The 20,664-nt window shown below is 44.1% G+C and overlaps 1 protein-coding gene across 1 annotated transcript in view; it reads left to right on the top strand.

Annotated features, from left to right (window-relative positions):
- Window positions 1-1,116: 1,116 nt before the first annotated feature.
- si:ch211-51h4.2 (uncharacterized) overlaps window positions 1,117-20,664 on the top strand; it is a 216,312-nt gene continuing 196,764 nt past the window's right edge. The window contains exons 1-2 of the mRNA XM_049465961.1: window positions 1,117-1,823; window positions 13,180-13,221. Of these exons, the coding sequence (XP_049321918.1) occupies window positions 1,676-1,823; window positions 13,180-13,221 (190 nt within the window). The 5' untranslated portion in view covers window positions 1,117-1,675. The remainder of the gene's footprint in view (window positions 1,824-13,179; window positions 13,222-20,664) is intronic.

The following is a 20,664-nucleotide window of genomic DNA, read 5'->3' as shown; positions in this document are numbered from 1 at the left end:
AAGATATCTGTGCTTTAACACAGATTCGTTCGTTTTAACCCGTGTGATTAGGTAATGTTAAATAAAGGTTGTTTTTCCATCAACATCATTAAAAGATTTTATAAAAATAAAAAATGTACCTTTATTTAACGTTCTTTGATATCAGGGATTTTATTTAGAGCATCATATATCTTCTTCCACCTCTAATTCCTTGGTAATAGAGAGCTAAAGTTAGCTATTTGCTAGCTTCTTCTATAAATGTTTCAGTTCCACCTTAAATGCAGCAGACTCAATAACTGCTGCTTTACCATTTATTCATTTAGCTAATGTTAATACTAGTAATTGTTTATGCTTGTTATGATTAATTATTATATGATAATTATACATTTTTGTGTTCTCATATATTAAATCAATGGTGGTTCTAGTTTTGCATTAAAAATGTGGCAAACATAGGCAATAAATATGTCAAATCTTCAGTTAATTTAATACAAACAACAAATAATTATGTTATGTTGTGAGACTTGTATACTCGTATATTGTATAGTATAGTTAAAGGTTTGGACATACCTTCATTATTCTAAAAGAGTCGGCACGGGGGGGGGGGGGGGGATGGGGGGAGTTTCTGCACAAATGTAAATCATTTTCTTAAATATTTCCACTCACTGCTGCATGTGTTAATTAAACTAGTATATTTTACACTGTTTTAAGTTGTTTTCCAGTGTTGTTTTTGCCTGTACTTCATTTAAAGTAAGATCTGACCAGGTGAAGATACCACTAGCTTAGTGTGTTAGCGTGTTCACCAGTTAGGCTAAGTGTGCGATAGAAAAAGTAACAAAATATGGCTTGCGTGCTAAGCTAACCCCTGCTAGCATGCTAAGCTAACCCAGCTACTGCGCTATGAGTGCTAGTTCAGTATAGAAAGTTTAACTGTTAGATGAAACAACTGTAGGTTAACTTATAACTGAGTAATTTCATGAGTAAATAGTTTGTGGAACTCTGAGCTGTTAATAATTCTGATTATATTTGTCTTCATGGACTAATAAGGCACCTGCTTTCAGTTAACAGCTGTGCTGAACTCATCAAGAGTTAATTACTTGAAGAGCAAGCATCAAGTAGTGAAGATATAGAGTTACAGGTATAGAGTGAATATTTGAGTAATGCTCTAATCCAGATTATGATAAAAACTACTCAACTAAACAAAGAAAAAAATATTTAAAAAAAAAAACATTTTATAGTGCAATCAGTGTATTTTAATAAGTTATGATTAAACTGGCTCTCATCAGAACTGCCCCAGGAAGGAAAGAACAAGAGTTGCCTCTGTTGCACAGGATAAATAATGAAAAAGAGCACCTAAATGATTCTTTACAGAATATTTTGGTTTGTTTAACACTTTTAAGTTACTACATTAATTCCTTATGTGTTCCTTCGTAGTCTGATAGATCACTTCACTATTAAGTTATTATGTAGAGAAAAAAATATTGTATATTCATCTAGCTTTCAACCTTTCACATTAATAATTAATACAACATAGATTTAATATTTACCTCGCCATCACCGTATCCTAGCAACGCGCCCAGTCACATGTGTCGCGCATGCGCAGCGCTCCCGTGTGAGAGACGCTAGAAGCGCAGGTGATGGAGAAAAGCAGCTAGGTCGCTAAAAACAGGGTAAATTAGCGAGTAAACAGGCAGTAAAGATGGAGACTGCAGCGGAGGAGACCTGCCACAGTCCCTCCATCTCTCAGAGCTCCGTCTCACAGAGCAGCGGCTCTGCTGCAGCTCTCAGGCGGCCACGGAGGAGCCCGGGCTCAGCCTGCACTCCCGGCTTTACTTACCTGCAGTGCTGTGAGTACAGATACACGCTGCTGAGCCCAGTACACACACACATAGTACACACATACTACACACTATACACACACTCACACACACTATACACAACACACTCCCGGCTTTACTTACCTGCAGTGCTGTGAGTACAGAGACACGCTGCTGAGCCCAGTACACACACACACACACACACACACATACTACACACACCCACATACTACACACACTACACACTATACACACAAACACACACACACACACACACACACACACACACACAACACACTCCCGGCTTTACTTACCTGCAGTGCTGTGAGTACAGAGGCACGCTGCTGAGCCCAGTACACAAACACACACACACACACACACACATACTACACACACACACTACACACCTCACATATATACACACACTACACACACACACTATACACAACACACTCCCGGCTTTACTTACCTGCAGAGCTGTGAGTACAGAGGCACGCTGCTGAGCCCAGTACACACACACACACACACACACACACTACACACTATACACACACACACACACACACACACACACACACACTATACACAACACACTCCTGGCTTTACTTACCTGCAGAGCTGTGAGTACAGAGACACGCTGCTGAGCCCAGTACACACACACACACACACACTACACACTATACACACACACACACACACACTATACACAACACACTCCTGGCTTTACTTACCTGCAGAGCTGTGAGTACAGAGACACGCTGCTGAGCCCAGTACACACTTACACACACTATACACAAACACTACACACACATACAATAAACCTCACATACACACAGACACCACACTTACATACAGACACCTCACATACTCACACACACTACACTCACACTACATAGAGACAGAGACACCTCACATACACACACTACAAACACACCTCACATACACACACACACACACTATACTCACATACCCACATACATACAACACACACTTACCATACTTACCTCACATACACACACTACAAACACACCTCACATACACACACACACACTATACTCACATACCCACATACATACAACACACACTTACCATACTTACCTCACATACACACAAACACACACACACACACACCTCAATCACATCTCACCACACACTACAAACAAATACCTTAAATACAACAGACACACACCAGCAGCTGTTCACCTCCAGTGATCACTTTCCCAAGAACCATCCCGAGTATAGTTTTCTCCTGTACAGTAGTGCAGCCCCAGCAGCCTGTGCTGTAGAGAGAGGGCTGTGTGTGTGTGTGTGTGTGCATGAGTACAGAACTGTGTAAACGAATGTACAAAATAACATTACTGTACATAATGCCTGTTATACCTATTTGTACACCCAGCAATAACAGTACACATCACATGTACATTTACATACAACGAGGGTCACGATTAACAGTACATAAAACAGTAATAAACAGTGTTAATTGGTTAAGTAACATCTCAACTAATTATTATTTGACACAAGTTAAGACATTATTAAGCATTACTAAACATTGTTTATTAAGAATGTTGTAAATAATAATGAATTGAGACATTACTTTAAAATATTAACATCGAAATGTCTTATCTAGTGCCAGTGAATAATTAGTTAAGATATTCTGTCTTAAGTACTGTTAATTAATGCACTCTTATTGTAAAGTGTCACCAAAGGTGTTTTAAACAAAAATACACGATTCATACAACTTCTAACTCAGTAATTAAATATTGTGGATGCGCAATGATATCAGAATTGTATTGTTATTATATTATATATTATATATATTATTATACAATAATAATAATATTATATTATATATAATATTATATATCATAATCTAATAATACGTATGTTCATTTACTGTATGATGAATCAATATTGCAATTATTGTGACAGGCCTAATATTGATATATTATCCCACCCCTACTTATGACCTTGTCTATTTTAGCCAGTACAATTCAAATAATATTTTCCTACCATTTCTTCTCTTATATATCTCTTGCAGTGATGTTTGTCCCTTTGTTCCAACCATGCCTCACCCTGGCTTTTTCTTTTCCTCAGTTTATGTTCTGTATTTCAGCCTGCACGCTCTCGCTGCTCAGTTGTGCACAGTGTTCGGCACAGCTTTCACTGCACTGTCAATATCCATTATTCTTAATACTCAGAAATCAATTCAGCACCCCAATAACACAGGTCCGCTTCATTCATCCATCTTATCACACCAGTACATACTGCAAATGCCAAGCCGTCATCCATTAATGAGCTGCATTCGGAAATGCTTTGTGGGAGAACTGCATTCTCGCGCTAAAAGTTGGGTGGCATCTTAATTAAGTAACTATGTAAAGATGTCACTGGAGATGGCAGATTGCCACAGCGTCTGATACGAGTGTCATTAAAGCGCCATTATGGTTACTTTGCTTCCGCTCACTTTGTCATCAATCATCTTGACTGTGAATGTAATTGTGAGTTCCAAAGGACAGGCTTCTTTAAGACGAGCTGCACACACATTTATATGTACTATACACTACTGTATATATGCATACTACATTTTGTCAGTTTGTCAGTTAATCAATTCTGTCGGTTTAGGTTGTGTGTAAAAGACTGAGATGGACTGCTTTTTATTGCTTTGTAGTGTGGTTGCTTTAGAATGTCAACATGCTAATGCTAAGGCCCAATTCCATTTCTCATTTGTATCCCAACCTCTTGTTATAGAGTGTCACCCTTCCCCATGGAGTCATGGAGGTACAACTACTAGCGGAGCTCTAGCAGATAAATAAAGCCCAATATAATGTTTATACTGTTTTTTTTAATGACACAGTTGAGTCCAGTGTACAGCCTGCATACTAGTGTTACACCTTAGCCCATGTCTGTCTTCTGTTTCTCCCTCGTTTGGTGTCTTGTGCTCCTGCCCCTCTGTTTACCTGTCATGTGTTCCCTGCCTTGTGCTTGTGTTGTTGTTTTTGTACCTGTCTCCACCATAGCTCCGCCCCAGCCCTGCCCTAGCTATTAGTGTTCTCACCTGTGTCCTGTCTGTAACCCCGCCCCCTCGTCATCCAAGCCCAGGTGTTTCTCACTCTCCTCCTGTATTTAAGCCCCTCTGTTTGAATGTTCAGTGTCGAGTCTTTTGTATCCTTAGTAATCTTTGTATCCGTTGTATCTTTGTATCCTTGCCGTTCGTTTGAATCCTCGTCTTCCGTGCACTCTGATTTTGTGTTCCTAGTTCTAGTTTATCCTTGCCTTGTTTTCTTTGTAGTTTTGTGCGTTACCCGAGTTTTGTTTACTGTTTTATTTTATCTTGTTTGTTTAATAAATAATATATATTGCACTTACGTCCATCCCTCCGTCTCCCGCGTTACATAAGACTCGACCAAAAAATGGACGTAGCAAAGTGGAATGCCACGAGGAAGGCGGACCTGGAGTATCTCCGGTTCCTCGCGGAGCTAATTCGGGGGGATGAACCGCTCCCGGCGCCTCTCCTTGGGGTGGAGAGTGTCGGCCCAGCTCCAGCTAAGCTAACTAGCATGTTAGCTCCACCGCACTCTCCAGCCCGGCCGACTTCCAGCACTCCAGCTCGGCCGGCTTCCAGCTCTCCAGCGCGGCCAGCTTTCAGCTCTCCAGCCCGGCCGACTTTCAGCACTCCAGCTCGGCCGGCGTCCAGCTCTCCAGCGCGGCCGACTTCCAGCTCTCCAGCGCGGCCGACTTCCAGCTCTCTAGCCCGGCCGGCTTCCAGCTCACCAGCCCGGCCGGCTTCCAGATCGTCGACTCCGGCTCCGGAAGCAAGCTCCGGTCCGGTGTTTACAACCACGCCCTCTGCTGAATCTGCGGCTCCAGTCCGGATCTTGGCGGCAGCCGCACTCTCAGCTCCCGCTGAAGCGGCTTCTTCGCCAGCGGTGCCAGCCGCCTCCAAGCTCGCGGTGGCAGCCGCCTTCACGTCAGCGGTGCCTGCCGCGCTCACGCCAGCAGGACCCACCGCCTCTGGATCAGCGCTGCCCGCGGCTCCGGCCGCCTCTGACTCTGTGCCCACGGCTCCGGCCGCCTCTGACTCTGTGCCCACGGCTCCGGCCGCCTCTGACTTTGTACCCGCGGTGCCTGCCGCACTCACGCCAGCAGGACCCACCGCCTCTGTTTCAGCGCTGCCCGCGGCTCCCACCGCCTCTGTTTCAGCGCTGCCCGCGGCTCCGGCCGCCTCTGACTCTGTGCCCGCGGCTCCGGCCGCCTCTGACCTTGTGCCCGCGGCTCCGGCCGCCTCTGACTCTGTGCCCGCGGCTCCGGCCGCCTCTGACTCTGTGCCCGCGGCTCCGGCCGCCTCTGACTCTGTGCCCGCGGCCCCGGCCGCCTCTGACCCAGTTCCCGCGGCCCCGGCCGCCTCTGACCCAGTTCCCGCCGCCTCTGACCCAGTTCCCGCGGCCCCGGCCGCCTCTGACCCTGTGCCCGCTGTTACCCCAGTTCATGTGCATGGGGGTCCAGCCTCTGCTCCTGTGCCTACTCCCAGGTCACGAGCTCCTAGACCCGCCGCGCCTGCTCAAGCTGCACCCGCCGCGCCTGCTCAAGCTGCACCCGCCGCGCCTGCTCAAGCTGCACCCGCCGCGCCTGCTCAAGCAGCACCCGCCGCGCCTGCTCAAGCAGCACCCGCCGCGCCTGCTCAAGCAGCACCCACTGCTCCAGCTCCAGCTCAAGCACCAGCAGCACCCGCTGCTCCAGCCTCAGCTCCAGCTCAAGCACCAGCAGCACCCGCTGCTCCAGCCTCAGCTCCAGCTCAAGCACCAGCAGCACCCGCTGCTCCAGCCTCAGCTCCAGCTCAAGCACCAGCAGCACCCGCTGCTCCAGCCCCAGCTCCAGCTCAAGCACCAGCAGCTTCCGCTGCTCCAGCCTCAGCTCCAGCTCAAGCACCAGCAGCTACCACTGCTCAAGCCCCAGCTCCAGCTCAAGCACCAGCAGCTTCCGCTGCCCCAGCCTCAGCTCCAGCACCTGCTGCCTCAGCCTCAGCTCCAGCGCCTGCTGCCACAGCTCCAGCACCTGCTGCCACAGCTCCAGCTCCAGCACCTGCTGCCACAGCTCCAGCTCCAGCACCTGCTGCCACAGCTCCAGCTCCAGCACCTGCTGCCACAGCTCCAGCTCCAGCACCTGCTGCCACAGCTCCAGCACCTGCTGCCACAGCTCCAGCACCTGCTGCCACAGCTCCAGCTCCAGCACCTGCTGCCACAGCTCCAGCTCCAGCACCTGCTGCTACAGCCTCAGCTCCAGCACCAGCAGCTCCCGCTGCTACAGCCTCAGCTCCAGCACCAGCAGTGCCTGCCACCCATGTGGTACCCACTGCCCCTGACCCGGTACCTGCTCCCAGAACTTTGTACACCCCCAAGCCTACTCCCAGAACAATGCTTGGTCCCAAGCCCCGTGATTCCCGGCCTGCCCCGAGGCCTTCTGACTTTGCCCCCAGTGCTGTGTTTGTACCCATGTCTCTCCCTGTCCTGGTCCCCGTGTCTGTGTTTGTTCCCGTTCCTGTCCCCGGTGGTTTTCCTGTTCCCGTCCCTGTCACTGTGTTTGTGTCCGTCCCTGTCCATGTATTTGTTCCAGTTCCCCTGTCCAGTTTTGTCCAGCCCCCTGTCCAGTCTCAGCCCTGTGTCCAGCCCTGTGTCCGGTCCCCTGTCCAGTCCCAGTCTCCGTTCCCTGTCCAGTCTCCGTCTCCTGTTCGGTCCCCCGTCCAGTCCCAGTCTCCGTTCCCTGTCCAGTCTCCGTCTCCTGTTCGGTCCCCTGTCCAGTCTCTGTCTCCTGTCCAGTCCCCTGTTCAGCCATGTGTCCTGTCCCCGTCCCAGTCTACATTCCAGTCTCCGTCCCATGTCAAGTTCCCTGCCTGGTCTCCGTCTCCTGTCCAGTTTCCATTCCCTGTCCAGTCCTCTGTCCAGTCTCCGTTCGTGTCCCCTGTCCAGTCCCTGTTCCCTCTCTCTCGGCGCCTCTGGTAGTGGCGCCGTTGAGGGGGGGTTATGTTACACCTTAGCCCATGTCTATCTTCTGTTTCTCCCTCGTTTGGTGTCTTGTGCTCCTGCCCCTCTGTTTACCTGTCATGTGTTCCCTGCCTTGTGCTTGTGTTGTTGTTTTTGTACCTGTCTCCACCATAGCTCCGCCCCAGCCCTGCCCTAGCTATTAGTGTTCTCACCTGTGTCCTGTCTGTAACCCCGCCCCCTCGTCATCCAAGCCCAGGTGTTTCTCACTCTCCTCCTGTATTTAAGCCCCTCTGTTTGAATGTTCAGTGTCGAGTCTTTTGTGTCCTTAGTAATCTTTGTATCCGTTGTATCTTTGTATCCTTGCCGTTCGTTTGAATCCTCGTCTTCCGTGCACTCTGATTTTGTGTTCCTAGTTCTAGTTTATCCTTGCCTTGTTTTCTTTGTAGTTTTGTGCGTTACCCGAGTTTTGTTTACTGTTTTATTTTATCTTGTTTGTTTAATAAATAATATATATTGCACTTACGTCCATCCCTCCGTCTCCCGCGTTACAACTAGCTGGTGAACATGGTTACTGTTTTAGGCTAAACCGAATTTTCATTCAAATTTAACGAACCATTTTATCTTAAATCATTAATGAACCTATAGAGTGGCTGAATGGATGTCACTGCAAACACGAAACACAAAAAAATATGTTTTAACAAATATATGTTTGGAGAAAACAAGGGCATAGAATTTCATAAAAATAACACATTTACAATCATTTAGAATGAGGATGGATCAATCATGCTTTGAGGTTGTGTTGCAGCCAGATGCAAATAAACATTTCTGTAAGCAAACACAACAAGGAGCAAATAATTATTATTTAGGGATATGGAGGTAAAGCTACATTAATTTACATTAAGCTAAAGCTGTTTTTTTTTTATCAAAGAATGCAGCCTTCTCAGTAACTGCTGCTGCAAAACTTTCATTATGGTGGAATAGTTACATTAGTTTTGCTAGCTAAATCTTTAGCATTACAATAGTAAATGCTTAGTATTACCCCTTTGGTAGCTAGCTAATACTAGTTATTTTTTTATACTTGTTATGAAGGTCCATAATAGATTCGAATTACATTAAGCTATAACAATTTTTGACATTTTTTTTTATCAGCGACTGCACCGCTTAAGCGAGAAATTTTGCTAGCTATGTAGGTAAACCACTAATAAGTAATAGACTGGGGAAAACACTAATGTTACGTCTTGGTAACAATGGTTATTGGATTTTTATCAAAGAATGCAGCAGTTTTGGTAACTGCTTCTGTACCATTTAAGGTGGAATGGGACATTTTACTTGCTATCTTAATCACTGGTATTACGCGAGTAAAATGTTACCATTACTTCTTGCTACACTCACTAGCAATGCTACCCTTTATTTATATATTTTTATATTTATATAATGCAAATGCACATTGAAATTACATTAAATTAAGATAAACTCTTTGTAAAAGATATGCAGCAGTAGCTAGCTAGAACTGCTACTGTACCATTTAAGGTGGACCGGGATTCTTTTGCTAGCTATTTAGAAGTTATAACCATTTAAGGTGGAAATGGAAATCTAAATTGCTAGCATTACGCTAGTAAAACACAAGTATTACGTCTTGCCGCACTTGCTAGCAATGCTAACATTTTTTGTCATGTTTTTATAAAGACAAGGGCCGTAATACATTGGAATTATGAAAATAAGATAATATCCTATTTTTTTATTAAACAATGAAGCAGTCTCAGTAACAAATGTTGACAAATGGTTTATCTGTGTGTTTTCTTGAGGTTTGGATGCATAAAATACTGCTTAATGCATTCTTATCAAATGGTAACACAAGCAATGCTGAGGCAATGCTAACAATGATTGCTGCAATGATGTCTGATTGTTTAAGTGGAACGCAGTCCATGTAGTCCTTAATGTAAAATCCCTAAAACAAGACAAATATACCATATTTTTTAGGCTATTAGGTGCACAATCAATTAACATTTATTTTCTGGTCTATGTTTTCACATAAGGCGCACCATATAATAAGGTGATTAAGTGACACTAGTAAGGATGCCTACATAGAAGTGAGGAAGGGTGTGGCAATGTTTCCCTTTTAATGGGAAAGCTGGGGGAAGCGCCTAAGTAAACAAAACTGTAATGCTAATTTAAATGAGTGCTGGATGTTAATCTACACAGATTTATCTTCTGAAAACCATTTATTTGGGTGAGTATAGTGCTTCCGTTTATTTACAGTAAGCTTAGATTTCCAATAAATTTTGTCTAAGGGTGAGTTTCAGTGAAGTTTCTCCAGCACTAAGGCTGGGTGCATCAGTATTAGCATTAGCTGCTAACCACAGCGCTAGCGCAACATAAATGCCATTCAACTAAACTGAGAAACCCTGAGTGTTCTGGTAACCCATCCTGTAGTTTGTCCCACGTTCTACCAAACTGGGATTACAAAAAGCTCTTATATTTTTTGGGAAAAATAAAGAATTTTAGGTATGCCTTATAGCCTGAAAAATATATGTAAGTTAAAAAAAATCTGCCAATTCTTCTTAGTAATGTCTTAAAATAATAATAAAGTAAAATCATCATTTAAATCAATTAAAAGTTAAAAGTGAGACTGATTAAGGCCGTTGTTTCTAAAATAAGCAAAATAATCACTTACACTGCTTTAGTGAGACAAAAATACCTAATAAAATAAGATTTCTTGCCTTGAAATTCGATCATTTAACATGCTAAGATTTAGGTTTTTGCATTGTACCACTATATCAGGCTCAATATGTTGGTTAGTGTGGTGCTGTGGATAACACCACTATCTGCCAGTGGCCTAACTACCACATTGCGGGAGAGACTACAGTTCAATTCCAGGTCTGGGTGACTGAGTGCTGCGCTACACCAATAAGAGTCCTTGGGCAAGACACTTAACAGCCCACCTGTGTAATAGGAGATTTTTTTTTTTTACTTTTAATATATATATATATATATAAATACAGGGCTCTAGACTTTTTTTTTTGCACTGGTTGCGTAGGAGACTTTTATTTTAACAGGTAGCGTAGTGGATTAGCTGCAGTAGCTAATGGCTAACCGTCGACGCTAACTTAAAATCCTTTATTTTTTCCCAAAACTGTCAGTGTGCCTCATAATCTGGTGTGCCTAAAGCTAAAGCTAAATTCCATAAATGTAAATATGTAAGATATTGTACTTTTTAAGGATGACATTTGGAATAAAACGAATAATTCCAGTGAATCACTCTAAATTTGTAATAAAGATTTCTTCACTGCTGTTTACTTTTTATCTGCTGCACTTTTTCCCCCAGTTTTGGGCAAATCAAGGAGGCAAACATGCTGATTTCTCGCCGGCTTTCGCATTCTCGCGCATCTGTAATTAATCCTTTCGAAAACATTTACAATGTAATTGGAAAATCAGATGCTATCTGTGGTGTCAGCAAAGTCAATTTCCAGTTCTCGCGTTTTCCCTTTCATTCGTGAGTGCTGCTCTCTTTTTTTCATTCAGCAGCTAATCAGCAACATCTTATTAATATGCATCAAAGCAGGGCTGCATCATTTCTGTAATTAGGTCAGAGGAGAGGAGTGTTTGGTGAGAAAAATCTTAGACTTAAGGCTGTGTAGCTTTCAAAACAAGCCTTACTCTGTGCTCTTCATTTCCAGATACTACTCACGTGCACTTGTGTGTTGTATTAAAGGGGCCATATCTATATTTATGAGTACACTTTAGATATACTGTATGTCTGAGGTTATGTAATAAAAAGTTGTAATGCATTTATTTATATGTGTGTATATATAGTTATTCAACAGCCTTTGTGGGTAATGATGGGTCAATACACTTTTTTCAGCTCCGACCCGATTCTGATATAAAACTGATATTAAACTGATATAAAACTGCCGATACCGATACAAATACTAATACTTTTAATTTATTAATAGTACTATGATTAAGGTTACATAATGAGGCTGAAACAGACCACACAGCCCTTTGAGGAGTATACACAAGTGCATGTAATGTAAATGCATTTAAAAGTCGTTTATTTGACACGCTTTATATGCAAATACACAATAGTTGTCTTTAAATTAAATTATTAAATTTTTATTATTTTTTTTAAGTTAAATATTAAATGTTAAATATTAAATATAGGGCTTGCTCTAGAATATTTTTTTTTTTGCACTGGTTGCGTAGGAGACTTTTATTTTGACAGGTAGCGTGGTGGATTAGCTGCAATAGCTAACGGCTAACCTGCAACGCTAACTTAAAATCCTTTAACTGTCAGTGTGCCTCATAATCTGGTGTCCCTTATGGATGAATTTTACCTGTCAGCACTAACTCTTTTGCCGTTCAGAGATGAGTATTATTAGAATGTAGCCTGCTGCTTATCCCGACTAGCACTGCTGGAGCAGCATTAGCATTATTCGCTAACCGTGCTAAGTGCTAGGTCTTTTGCTGTTCAGAGGCAAGCATATCAGACAGTGTTAAAACAAGCTATGTGGGATGTGGGATGTCTCTCTAACTGTTTCTCTTTTCCTTACTCATGTTCCTTGTTCTCCGGTCCTCATTATCTTTTTCATTCTCTCATTATCTCTCTGTTGTTCTCTTTTTCTCACACATATTCTCTTTTATATTTTTTCAGTCTGTCTCCATCTGTCAGTCTCTCTATCGCTCTGTTTCTATAACAATCTCTCTCTCTCTTTTTCTTTCTCATTATCTCTTTCATTCTCTTTCTATTGTTCTCTTTCTATATCTCAGACAGTCATATTCTCTCATTCTCTCTCTCTTTCTCTCTCTCTCTCTCTCTCTCTCTCTCTCTCTCTCTCTTTCTCTGGTTGTTTGGGATGAGGCAGAGTCGCAGATGTTGTTCAGGTGTGGATTCACACTGTAAGGCAGATCAGAAGATGACAGTGTGGTGGATGGTGGTGTACTGGTGCATCATGGGACGTTTTCACAGATGTAATGATTTGGTGTTAAGCGGATGTTATTTGGGGCGTTAGTGACGTCTGTTTTGTTGTAATGCAGTGCTAGCTGACAGAGTGAGGAACAGTCAGGTGATGATTTAGAATAAGCTGTGTGTAAAATAGAGGTGGGAGGTATGGCGGCGTGTTTTTGGTGTCTAGTATCCAGTATATTATTAATAAAGCCATTACATTACAAACACAGATTAATTACATTTTAGGAATGTCCTGATCAGGATAACCACGAGTCTCGTATCTTCAGCTCTGATCTAATCCAGTCCAATCCAACAGTTATTTACTGTTTGATTTTACTGTAAAATACAATAATGAATTGGTTACAATTTCCTCAAATCTCGTTTGTTACATTTTGATAATATGAAAGTATTGTGATCTTATGTTTTTTTTATTCTTTGATATGAACATTCTTTTCTCTCTCCACAGATTTTTTAACAATTGCAACAATCCTGGGAACAGGAATCTTAGGTAAGTTGGAGCTGAGCGTAAGCATGATCATTTTTATATCAGTAAAGTGGTTAAAGTGGGAAAAGGCAGTTTGTTATGTTAAGCTAAGGTCACAAAATGTAAAGAGTAGGACTATTGGATCCTGTTTAGAAAACTTGACATCATAATTAGTAGCGGTGTCACAATTTCGATATTTCATCGAAATCGATTGAAATTATGTCATGGTCTCGAGCCTCGAAGTCAAAATGATGATCGACGATTATCATTTAGCTGTAGCTCTTTCTCCAGAGAATGTGAACATTCTCATCTTCTTAAAGAAATACTTGAAAATATAAAAATAACAGTTGTTTTGTTTAGTCTCAAATATGTTAATAGTTTTGGTACCTTAAGGAGCATCTTTCTCTCAGATAAAGTTAATAATATATCTTTATTAAAGAAAAAGTCTTAAAGTCTTATTTTTCATGTTTATCTGTTAGTAGGATAGGATAGTAGTAGGATAGAGTTCAGTTTGTTAAGGCTCTAGTTGTTCTATTGTTTTGTACATGACTGTTCCTGTATTTTTTTATTATTTATTTTGTTATGTTGCACATTGCTGTTTTAATAGCACACACTGCTGCTACCAAAAAAAGCCACTAGATGGCATAACATATATATCTTAATTAAATTATTTAAATTTGACCATTAGTGCCTAATGTGGTGTATTACAGATCACTTGTATCACTTTGCATCACTTATATCAAGCCCACCTTTTGAAATAAGATATTGTAAATTTGATGAATCAAACCAATGTGTCAAGGCTAGACAGTACTCAGACACGTGCAGATGCAGAACACTGTGATTTATTTTACAGCACAGAAACAACGGGTAGTCAATATACAGAAAAGGTTCAACAGGGGCGAACAGCAGCCAGAGAGATAACACGTACCGAATAACGAGGGACAGTCCTGAGGTCATACACGGCAAGGCAATAGTGAAGAGCAGGCAAAAATCAGCAATGGTATAAACAGTCCAGGTAATACACAAAGATCCAATGTCAGAGCGTAGGCAAAAATCTGAGTCGAGAATAAACAATCCAGGGGTCATACACAAAAGGAAAACACAGGCAAGAATAGAAACGCGTTGTAAAGTGGAAAACCAATCAATACTCAGCACAGGTATGCGTGTGAAAGGGCTATTTATACTGTGAAAAATTAGTATTCCGGACTTCCGGGGGGTGTACTGAGATCAGGTGAATGTGTGATGTCAGCGTGTGGTGCGTTCTGGGTAGTGTAGTTCGGAAACTGGAGATCGCAGGGAGCACTGAGTGTGGGAGAGACAGAAGCGCTATCAGCATCAGACCTGACACAATGACTGATCATAGACTAATCCAAAACTGGCATAGGCCTCTCTGCTGTATTTCTATAATAATAATAATAATAATTATTATTATTATTATTATTATTATTATTATTATTATTATTATTATTATTATTATTATTATTATTATTATTAATATTATTATTAATAATATTATTATGCATGCATGTGTACATAGGTGATAAATTATAGATATAAATATAGTATGTATTTATAAATATCTGTCACACCTGGCTTAGATCTGGTTAATTAAAAAAAATATATATTTTTTTTGTAAAAAATCAATAAACATGTCAGGGCCAGACAGGAATGAGACTGATGCAGATACAATAAAATAACTTTTATTAAAGTTATAGAGTAGACAGGGGTAGTCAACAGAAACAGGGTCAGTACCAAAAATGCACAGTGTAGAGAAACCATACCATAACCGGCGGACAGTCCAGAGTTCATACACGGGTAGGCAGTATCACAGGGTAGGCAAAAATCCAGAGTACAATAAACAGTCCAGGTCATACACGGTAATCCAACACAAGGGAGCAGGCAAAAATCAAAGTCGGTAGAAAACAAAAACAGGATCATACACGGAAAATAGCAAGGGCAAGAGAAACGCTTTGTATTGTAGGATTTACCAAACAGATACTCGGCGAGGTGTGAGCGTGAGCATGGTCCTTAAATACACTGAGTAATCAGTACTCGGGACTTCCTGGTGGCGTCATGTGACGTGTCATGTGATCGGGAGTGTGTGTTGTGTCATGGAGTGGTGCGTTCTGGGTATTGTAGTTGTTACTGTGAGAATCGCAGATAGAGCTGGATGTGGGAGACACAGACGTGCTTTCAGCACCAGACATGACAGTACCCTCCCCCTGAGGAACCGGAGCGGAGGCAGAACGGGGCCGACCCCGGCGACGACCACCCGGCGGACAGGGAGTACCGGCGGGAGGTGCAGGTGTCGGAGCGGAGGTGCCAGACAGACGGGGCTCACCAGAGCGAGAAACCCGACGAGTTGGAGCAGAGGAGGTCGGAGGACGCTTGGGACGTCCACGGGGCCTAGGAGCAGGCTTACCAGGAAAACGAGCATGAAACTCCACGAGCAAGGCAGGGTCCAGCACGTCTTTGGCAGCCACCCAACAACGCTCCTCCGGACCATACCCCTCCCAATCGATAAGGTATTGGAGCACACCCCCACGTCTGCGTGAATCCAGCACCTCCCGGACAGCATACGTGGACGACCCCTCCCCCTCCACAGCCGCGGGTGGAACATCAGCCGGTGCAGCGTCAGCGAGCGGACCCGGGACCATAGGCTTGAGGAGAGATACATGAAAAGAATTATTAATACGATACTGAGGGGGTAACTCCACCTTGTAAGTAACTTCATTAATACGTGACAAAATCTTAAGAGGACCAATAAACTTAGGCAGGAGTTTTCTACAACTACCCTCAAACCTAAAGTCCCGGGTAGAAAGCCACACCCGATCTCCTGGTTGGTAGTCTGGGCTGTCACCACGGTGCTTGTCAGCACGCTCCTTGTACACACGCAGTACCTCAGAGACTTTACGATGCGTGTCCTCCCACACCTGCTCACTGCGCTTCATCCATTCATCCACAGCCGGCACATCAGTGGACACCGCTGTCCAGGGAGCTAGGGGAGGCTGAAAACCCAGAACACACTGAAAGGGGGTGAGGCCAGAGGTAGTATTAACTAAGGAGTTTTGTGCAATTTCAGCCCAAACGAGGTATTGTGACCAATCAGTGGGATGTTTGAAGCAGTATGTGCGGAGGAATTTCCCGAGTTCCTGATTAACCCTCTCACATTGACCATTACATGTAGGGTGGAAACCAGAAGTGAGACTGACATGTACACCGAGATGTTCAAAAAATGCCTTCCACACACGAGAGGTAAATTGAGGACCACGGTCAGACAAAATATCTTCGGGGATACCAAAGTGTCTAAATACATGCATATAAATAGCTTGAGCAGTTTGGAAGGCAGTAGGCAGAGCTGGGAATGGAATAAATTTAACCCCTCTAGAGAAACGATCAACAACAGTGAGAACTGTAGTATAACCCTCAGATACAGGCAGATCAGTGACAAAATCAACGGCAATATGCGACCAAGGTCTCTCAGGTACAGGGAGAGGTAGTAGCTTACCGGCTGGAAGGGTTTTAGGCGTTTTACATTGCGCACAAACAGAGCAGGAGGTAACGAATGAGTGAACATCAGCACGCATAGAATTCCACCAGTAACGGGCAGAGAGTAATTGTAACGTGCGTGTGACACCAGGATGACCAGAGGTTAAAGCGGAATGAGCCCAGGTGATGAGCCTGTCTCGAAACTGGACGGGTACGAACGTTTTACCCTGAGGACAGTCCTCAGAATCGGGCTGATTAGCGTTACTTTGGCGAATCTGATCGTCTAACTCCCATTGAATGGCTGCGATCTGAACAGAGGGAGGAAGAATGCGTTCAGCCTCCTGGGGCTGGGATGCGCTGTCCACAGTGCTGTAAACCCTGGACAGCGCATCAGCTTTAGTATTACGGTTTCCCGGACGGAACGAGATTGAGAAGTTAAATCGAGAGAAAAAAAGGGACCAACGTGCTTGTCTCGGATTAAGTCGTTTAGCCGTGCGGAGGTATTCCAAATTCTTGTGATCAGTATACACAGTAAACGGATGAACGGACCCCTCCAGCCAGTGACGCCATTCTTCTAGAGCTAATTTCACAGCAAGAAGTTCCCTATCCCCTATCCCATAGTTACGCTCCGCAGGGGAAAGCTTGCGTGAGAAGAAGGCTACAGGAAACAATTTAGGTGGCGACCCACTACGCTGAGAGAGAACCGCACCAACACCCGATTCGGAAGCGTCCACTTCCACTACGAAGGGAAACTCGGGCTTAGGGTGCCTAAGTACAGGGGCTGAAATGAACGCAGCTTTCAGCTCACAGAAAGCGCGATCCGCTTCGGTTGACCATTTCAGGATTTTAGCAGCCCCCTTAGTGAGGGCAGTAAGGGGCGCAGCAATGGAGCTAAAGTTACGGATGAACCGCCTATAAAAATTAGCGAAGCCAAGGAATCGCTGGAGTTCTTTAATGGTCTGGGGCACAGGCCAACTAGTAACGGCAGTTACTTTGTCATCGTCCATAAGGACACCGGAGGAACTGATAACGTAGCCGAGAAATGTGACCCTTTGAGTATGGAACTCACATTTCTCGGCTTTGGCAAACAGACTATGTTCTCTCAGGCGTTGGAGAACTTGACGGACATGCTGAATGTGTGTGGGGAGATCTGGTGAATAGATAAGGATATCGTCTATAAAAAGGACAACAGAATGATTAATGAGGTCGCGAAATATGTCATTCATAAACGACTGGAATATAGCTGGGGCGTTAGCGAGACCGTAGCTCATGACCAGGTATTCATAGTGGCCGTTGGTGGTGGAAAACGCTGTTTTCCATTCGTCACCTTCCCTGATGCGAATGAGATTATAAGCGCTACGGAGATCGAGCTTGGTGAAGTACACGGCATTACGTAACTGTTCAAGAGCTGCTGGGATTAACGGGAGCGGGTAAGCAAACTTTTTAGTAATGTCGTTTAAGCCTCTGTAATCTATGCAGGGTCTCAAACCCCCATCCTTCTTCTTCACGAAGAAGAAACCGGAGCCAACAGGGGATTTGGATGGGCGAATGAAACCCTGCGCAAGAGCTTCACTAACATACTCTTCCATAGCCTTCTCCTCATCACGAGACAATGGGTACACACGAGCTTTGGGCAGTACAGAACCCTCTAGTAAATCAATAGAGCAATCATAGGGGCGATGCGGAGGTAACTCGGTAGCTTTAGCTTTACTAAACACATCAGAAAAGTCATAGTACTCGGAGGGAATAGCAGGGGTATCTACAGAATTAGGGCTTTCAACAGAGGTAGATTGTAAAGAGAGTGAAGTTAAAGATAAACAGTTCTCACGGCAGAAAGGAGACCAGGCAGTGATGTCTCCCAGGCTCCATGAAATGACGGGGTCGTGTGTCTTTAGCCATGGCGCTCCCAAAACCAGGGGATGTTCTGTGCATGGGAGCACATAGAGAGAGAGCTGTTCCACATGTAGAGCGCTGGCTTGAAGGGTGAGAGGAAGAGTCTGCAGGGTCACAGGTTTGGAGCGTACAGTCTTTCCATCGATGGCATGGATGGAGATCGACTTGGGGAGAACTTTTGTGGGTATGGCGTGCTCCTCCACCAGGTCCAGGCTGATAAAGTTCCCCTCCGACCCAGAATCTACAAGCGCTGAGACACAAAACACATCCGTTGGAGTGGTAATAATAACAGGCAACATGAAACATTTTTCTTTAAGTTCAGAAACAGGGGTACATACCACGTTAGCGCGTGGAGTACTCTCCACGCGCTGTCCCAGAGCAGACGCTTGAGCAGAATTGGGCCGGAGTTCACAGTTAGCCCTCAGATGACCTGAACCACCACAATAGAGGCACAGGTGAAGGCGCATGCGACGCTGCCTCTCAGCGACGGGTAATCTGGATCGTGTGATATCCATGGGTTCAGAGATGGGTGCAGGCGCAAATTCCGGAACTGGATTCCCGGACTGGAGTAGTGCAGGGCGAACCGCAGGAGTGTGGCTAACAGCTTTGGGCTTACAGGAAAGGAGCTGATCCAGACGGATAGACAGAGCGATCAGCTGATCCAGGGTGAGTGAGTCGTCCTTGCATGCAAGTTCTCTTTGAATCTCAGGGTTAAGTCCGTGTCGAAACATGGAGATGAGAGCAGGGTCGTTCCAACCGCTGCTAGCAGCTAACGTACGGAACTCCAGAGCAAAGGCTGCCACAGATAGTTTACCTTGCTTCAAGGTAATCAGAAGCTCTCCACTAGATTGCCCATAGCGTGTATGATCAAAAACGCTGCGAAAAATAGACAAAAAAGTGTCGTAGCTGGATTCAGAAATGTTCTCCCAAATAGCTGTAGCCCAGTCCAAAGCCTTGCCAGACAGTCGAGAAATTATAAACCCGATTTTAGCTTTATCAGAAGCAGGAGGTGAGTTGCTAAAAAACACGGAGCACTGGAGCAGAAACCCATTACATTTCTCAGTGTTTCCGTCATAGACTTCGGGTTTACACACAGCGAAAAAGGGAGTAGTGGTTTTGTTAGAGCTGGCTACAGGACTAACCACTGGGCTAGGGTTCTGGGTGGACAAACCCCGGAGGTGACTCATAATCTCGGCTAGCTGCTGCTGTTGGTTAACCTGGTGGCGTGCTAGCTCGTCAACAGCTTGGGTCACACCAGCGAGCGTTTGCTGGTGCTGACCTAAAAGCCGACCCTGGTTAGCCAAACCAGACTTAATAGACTCTGTATCCGCAGTCTCTGTCATTATGGCCGAGTATCTTGTCAGGGCCAGACAGGAATGAGACTGATGCAGATACAATAAAATAACTTTTATTAAAGTTATAGAGTAGACAGGGGTAGTCAACAGAAACAGGGTCAGTACCAAAAATGCACAGTGTAGAGAAACCATACCATAACCGGAGGACAGTCCAGAGTTCATACACGGGTAGGCAGTATCACAGGGTAGGCAAAAATCCAGAGTACAATAAACAGTCCAGGTCATACACGGTAATCCAACACAAGGGAGCAGGCAAAAATCAAAGTCGGTAGAAAACAAAAACAGGATCATACACGGAAAATAGCAAGGGCAAGAGAAACGCTTTGTATTGTAGGATTTACCAAACAGATACTCGGCGAGGTGTGAGCGTGAGCATGGTCCTTAAATACACTGAGTAATCAGTACTCGGGACTTCCTGGTGGCGTCATGTGACGTGTCATGTGATCGGGAGTGTGTGTTGTGTCATGGAGTGGTGCGTTCTGGGTATTGTAGTTGTTACTGTGAGAATCGCAGATAGAGCTGGATGTGGGAGACACAGACGTGCTTTCAGCACCAGACATGACAAAACAAATGATTGAAAGAATAATTATTAAAGGTCGATGATATGCCTCTAAAATAATCTCACAAAATGTTAGCCTATTTTTGTGATAAAGATATTCTTTGCAGAAATTTGTTTGGTTTGTTTAACACTTATTGTTCTGCATATGTTCCTATATAGCTTTAATATAGT

This window comes from Astyanax mexicanus, chromosome 16, assembly GCF_023375975.1.
Source record: "Astyanax mexicanus isolate ESR-SI-001 chromosome 16, AstMex3_surface, whole genome shotgun sequence".
NCBI classification, from domain to species: Eukaryota; Metazoa; Chordata; class Actinopteri; order Characiformes; family Acestrorhamphidae; genus Astyanax; species Astyanax mexicanus.
Note: the sequence above shows the minus strand (reverse complement) of the source record. Positions and strands in the feature narration are given on the sequence as shown.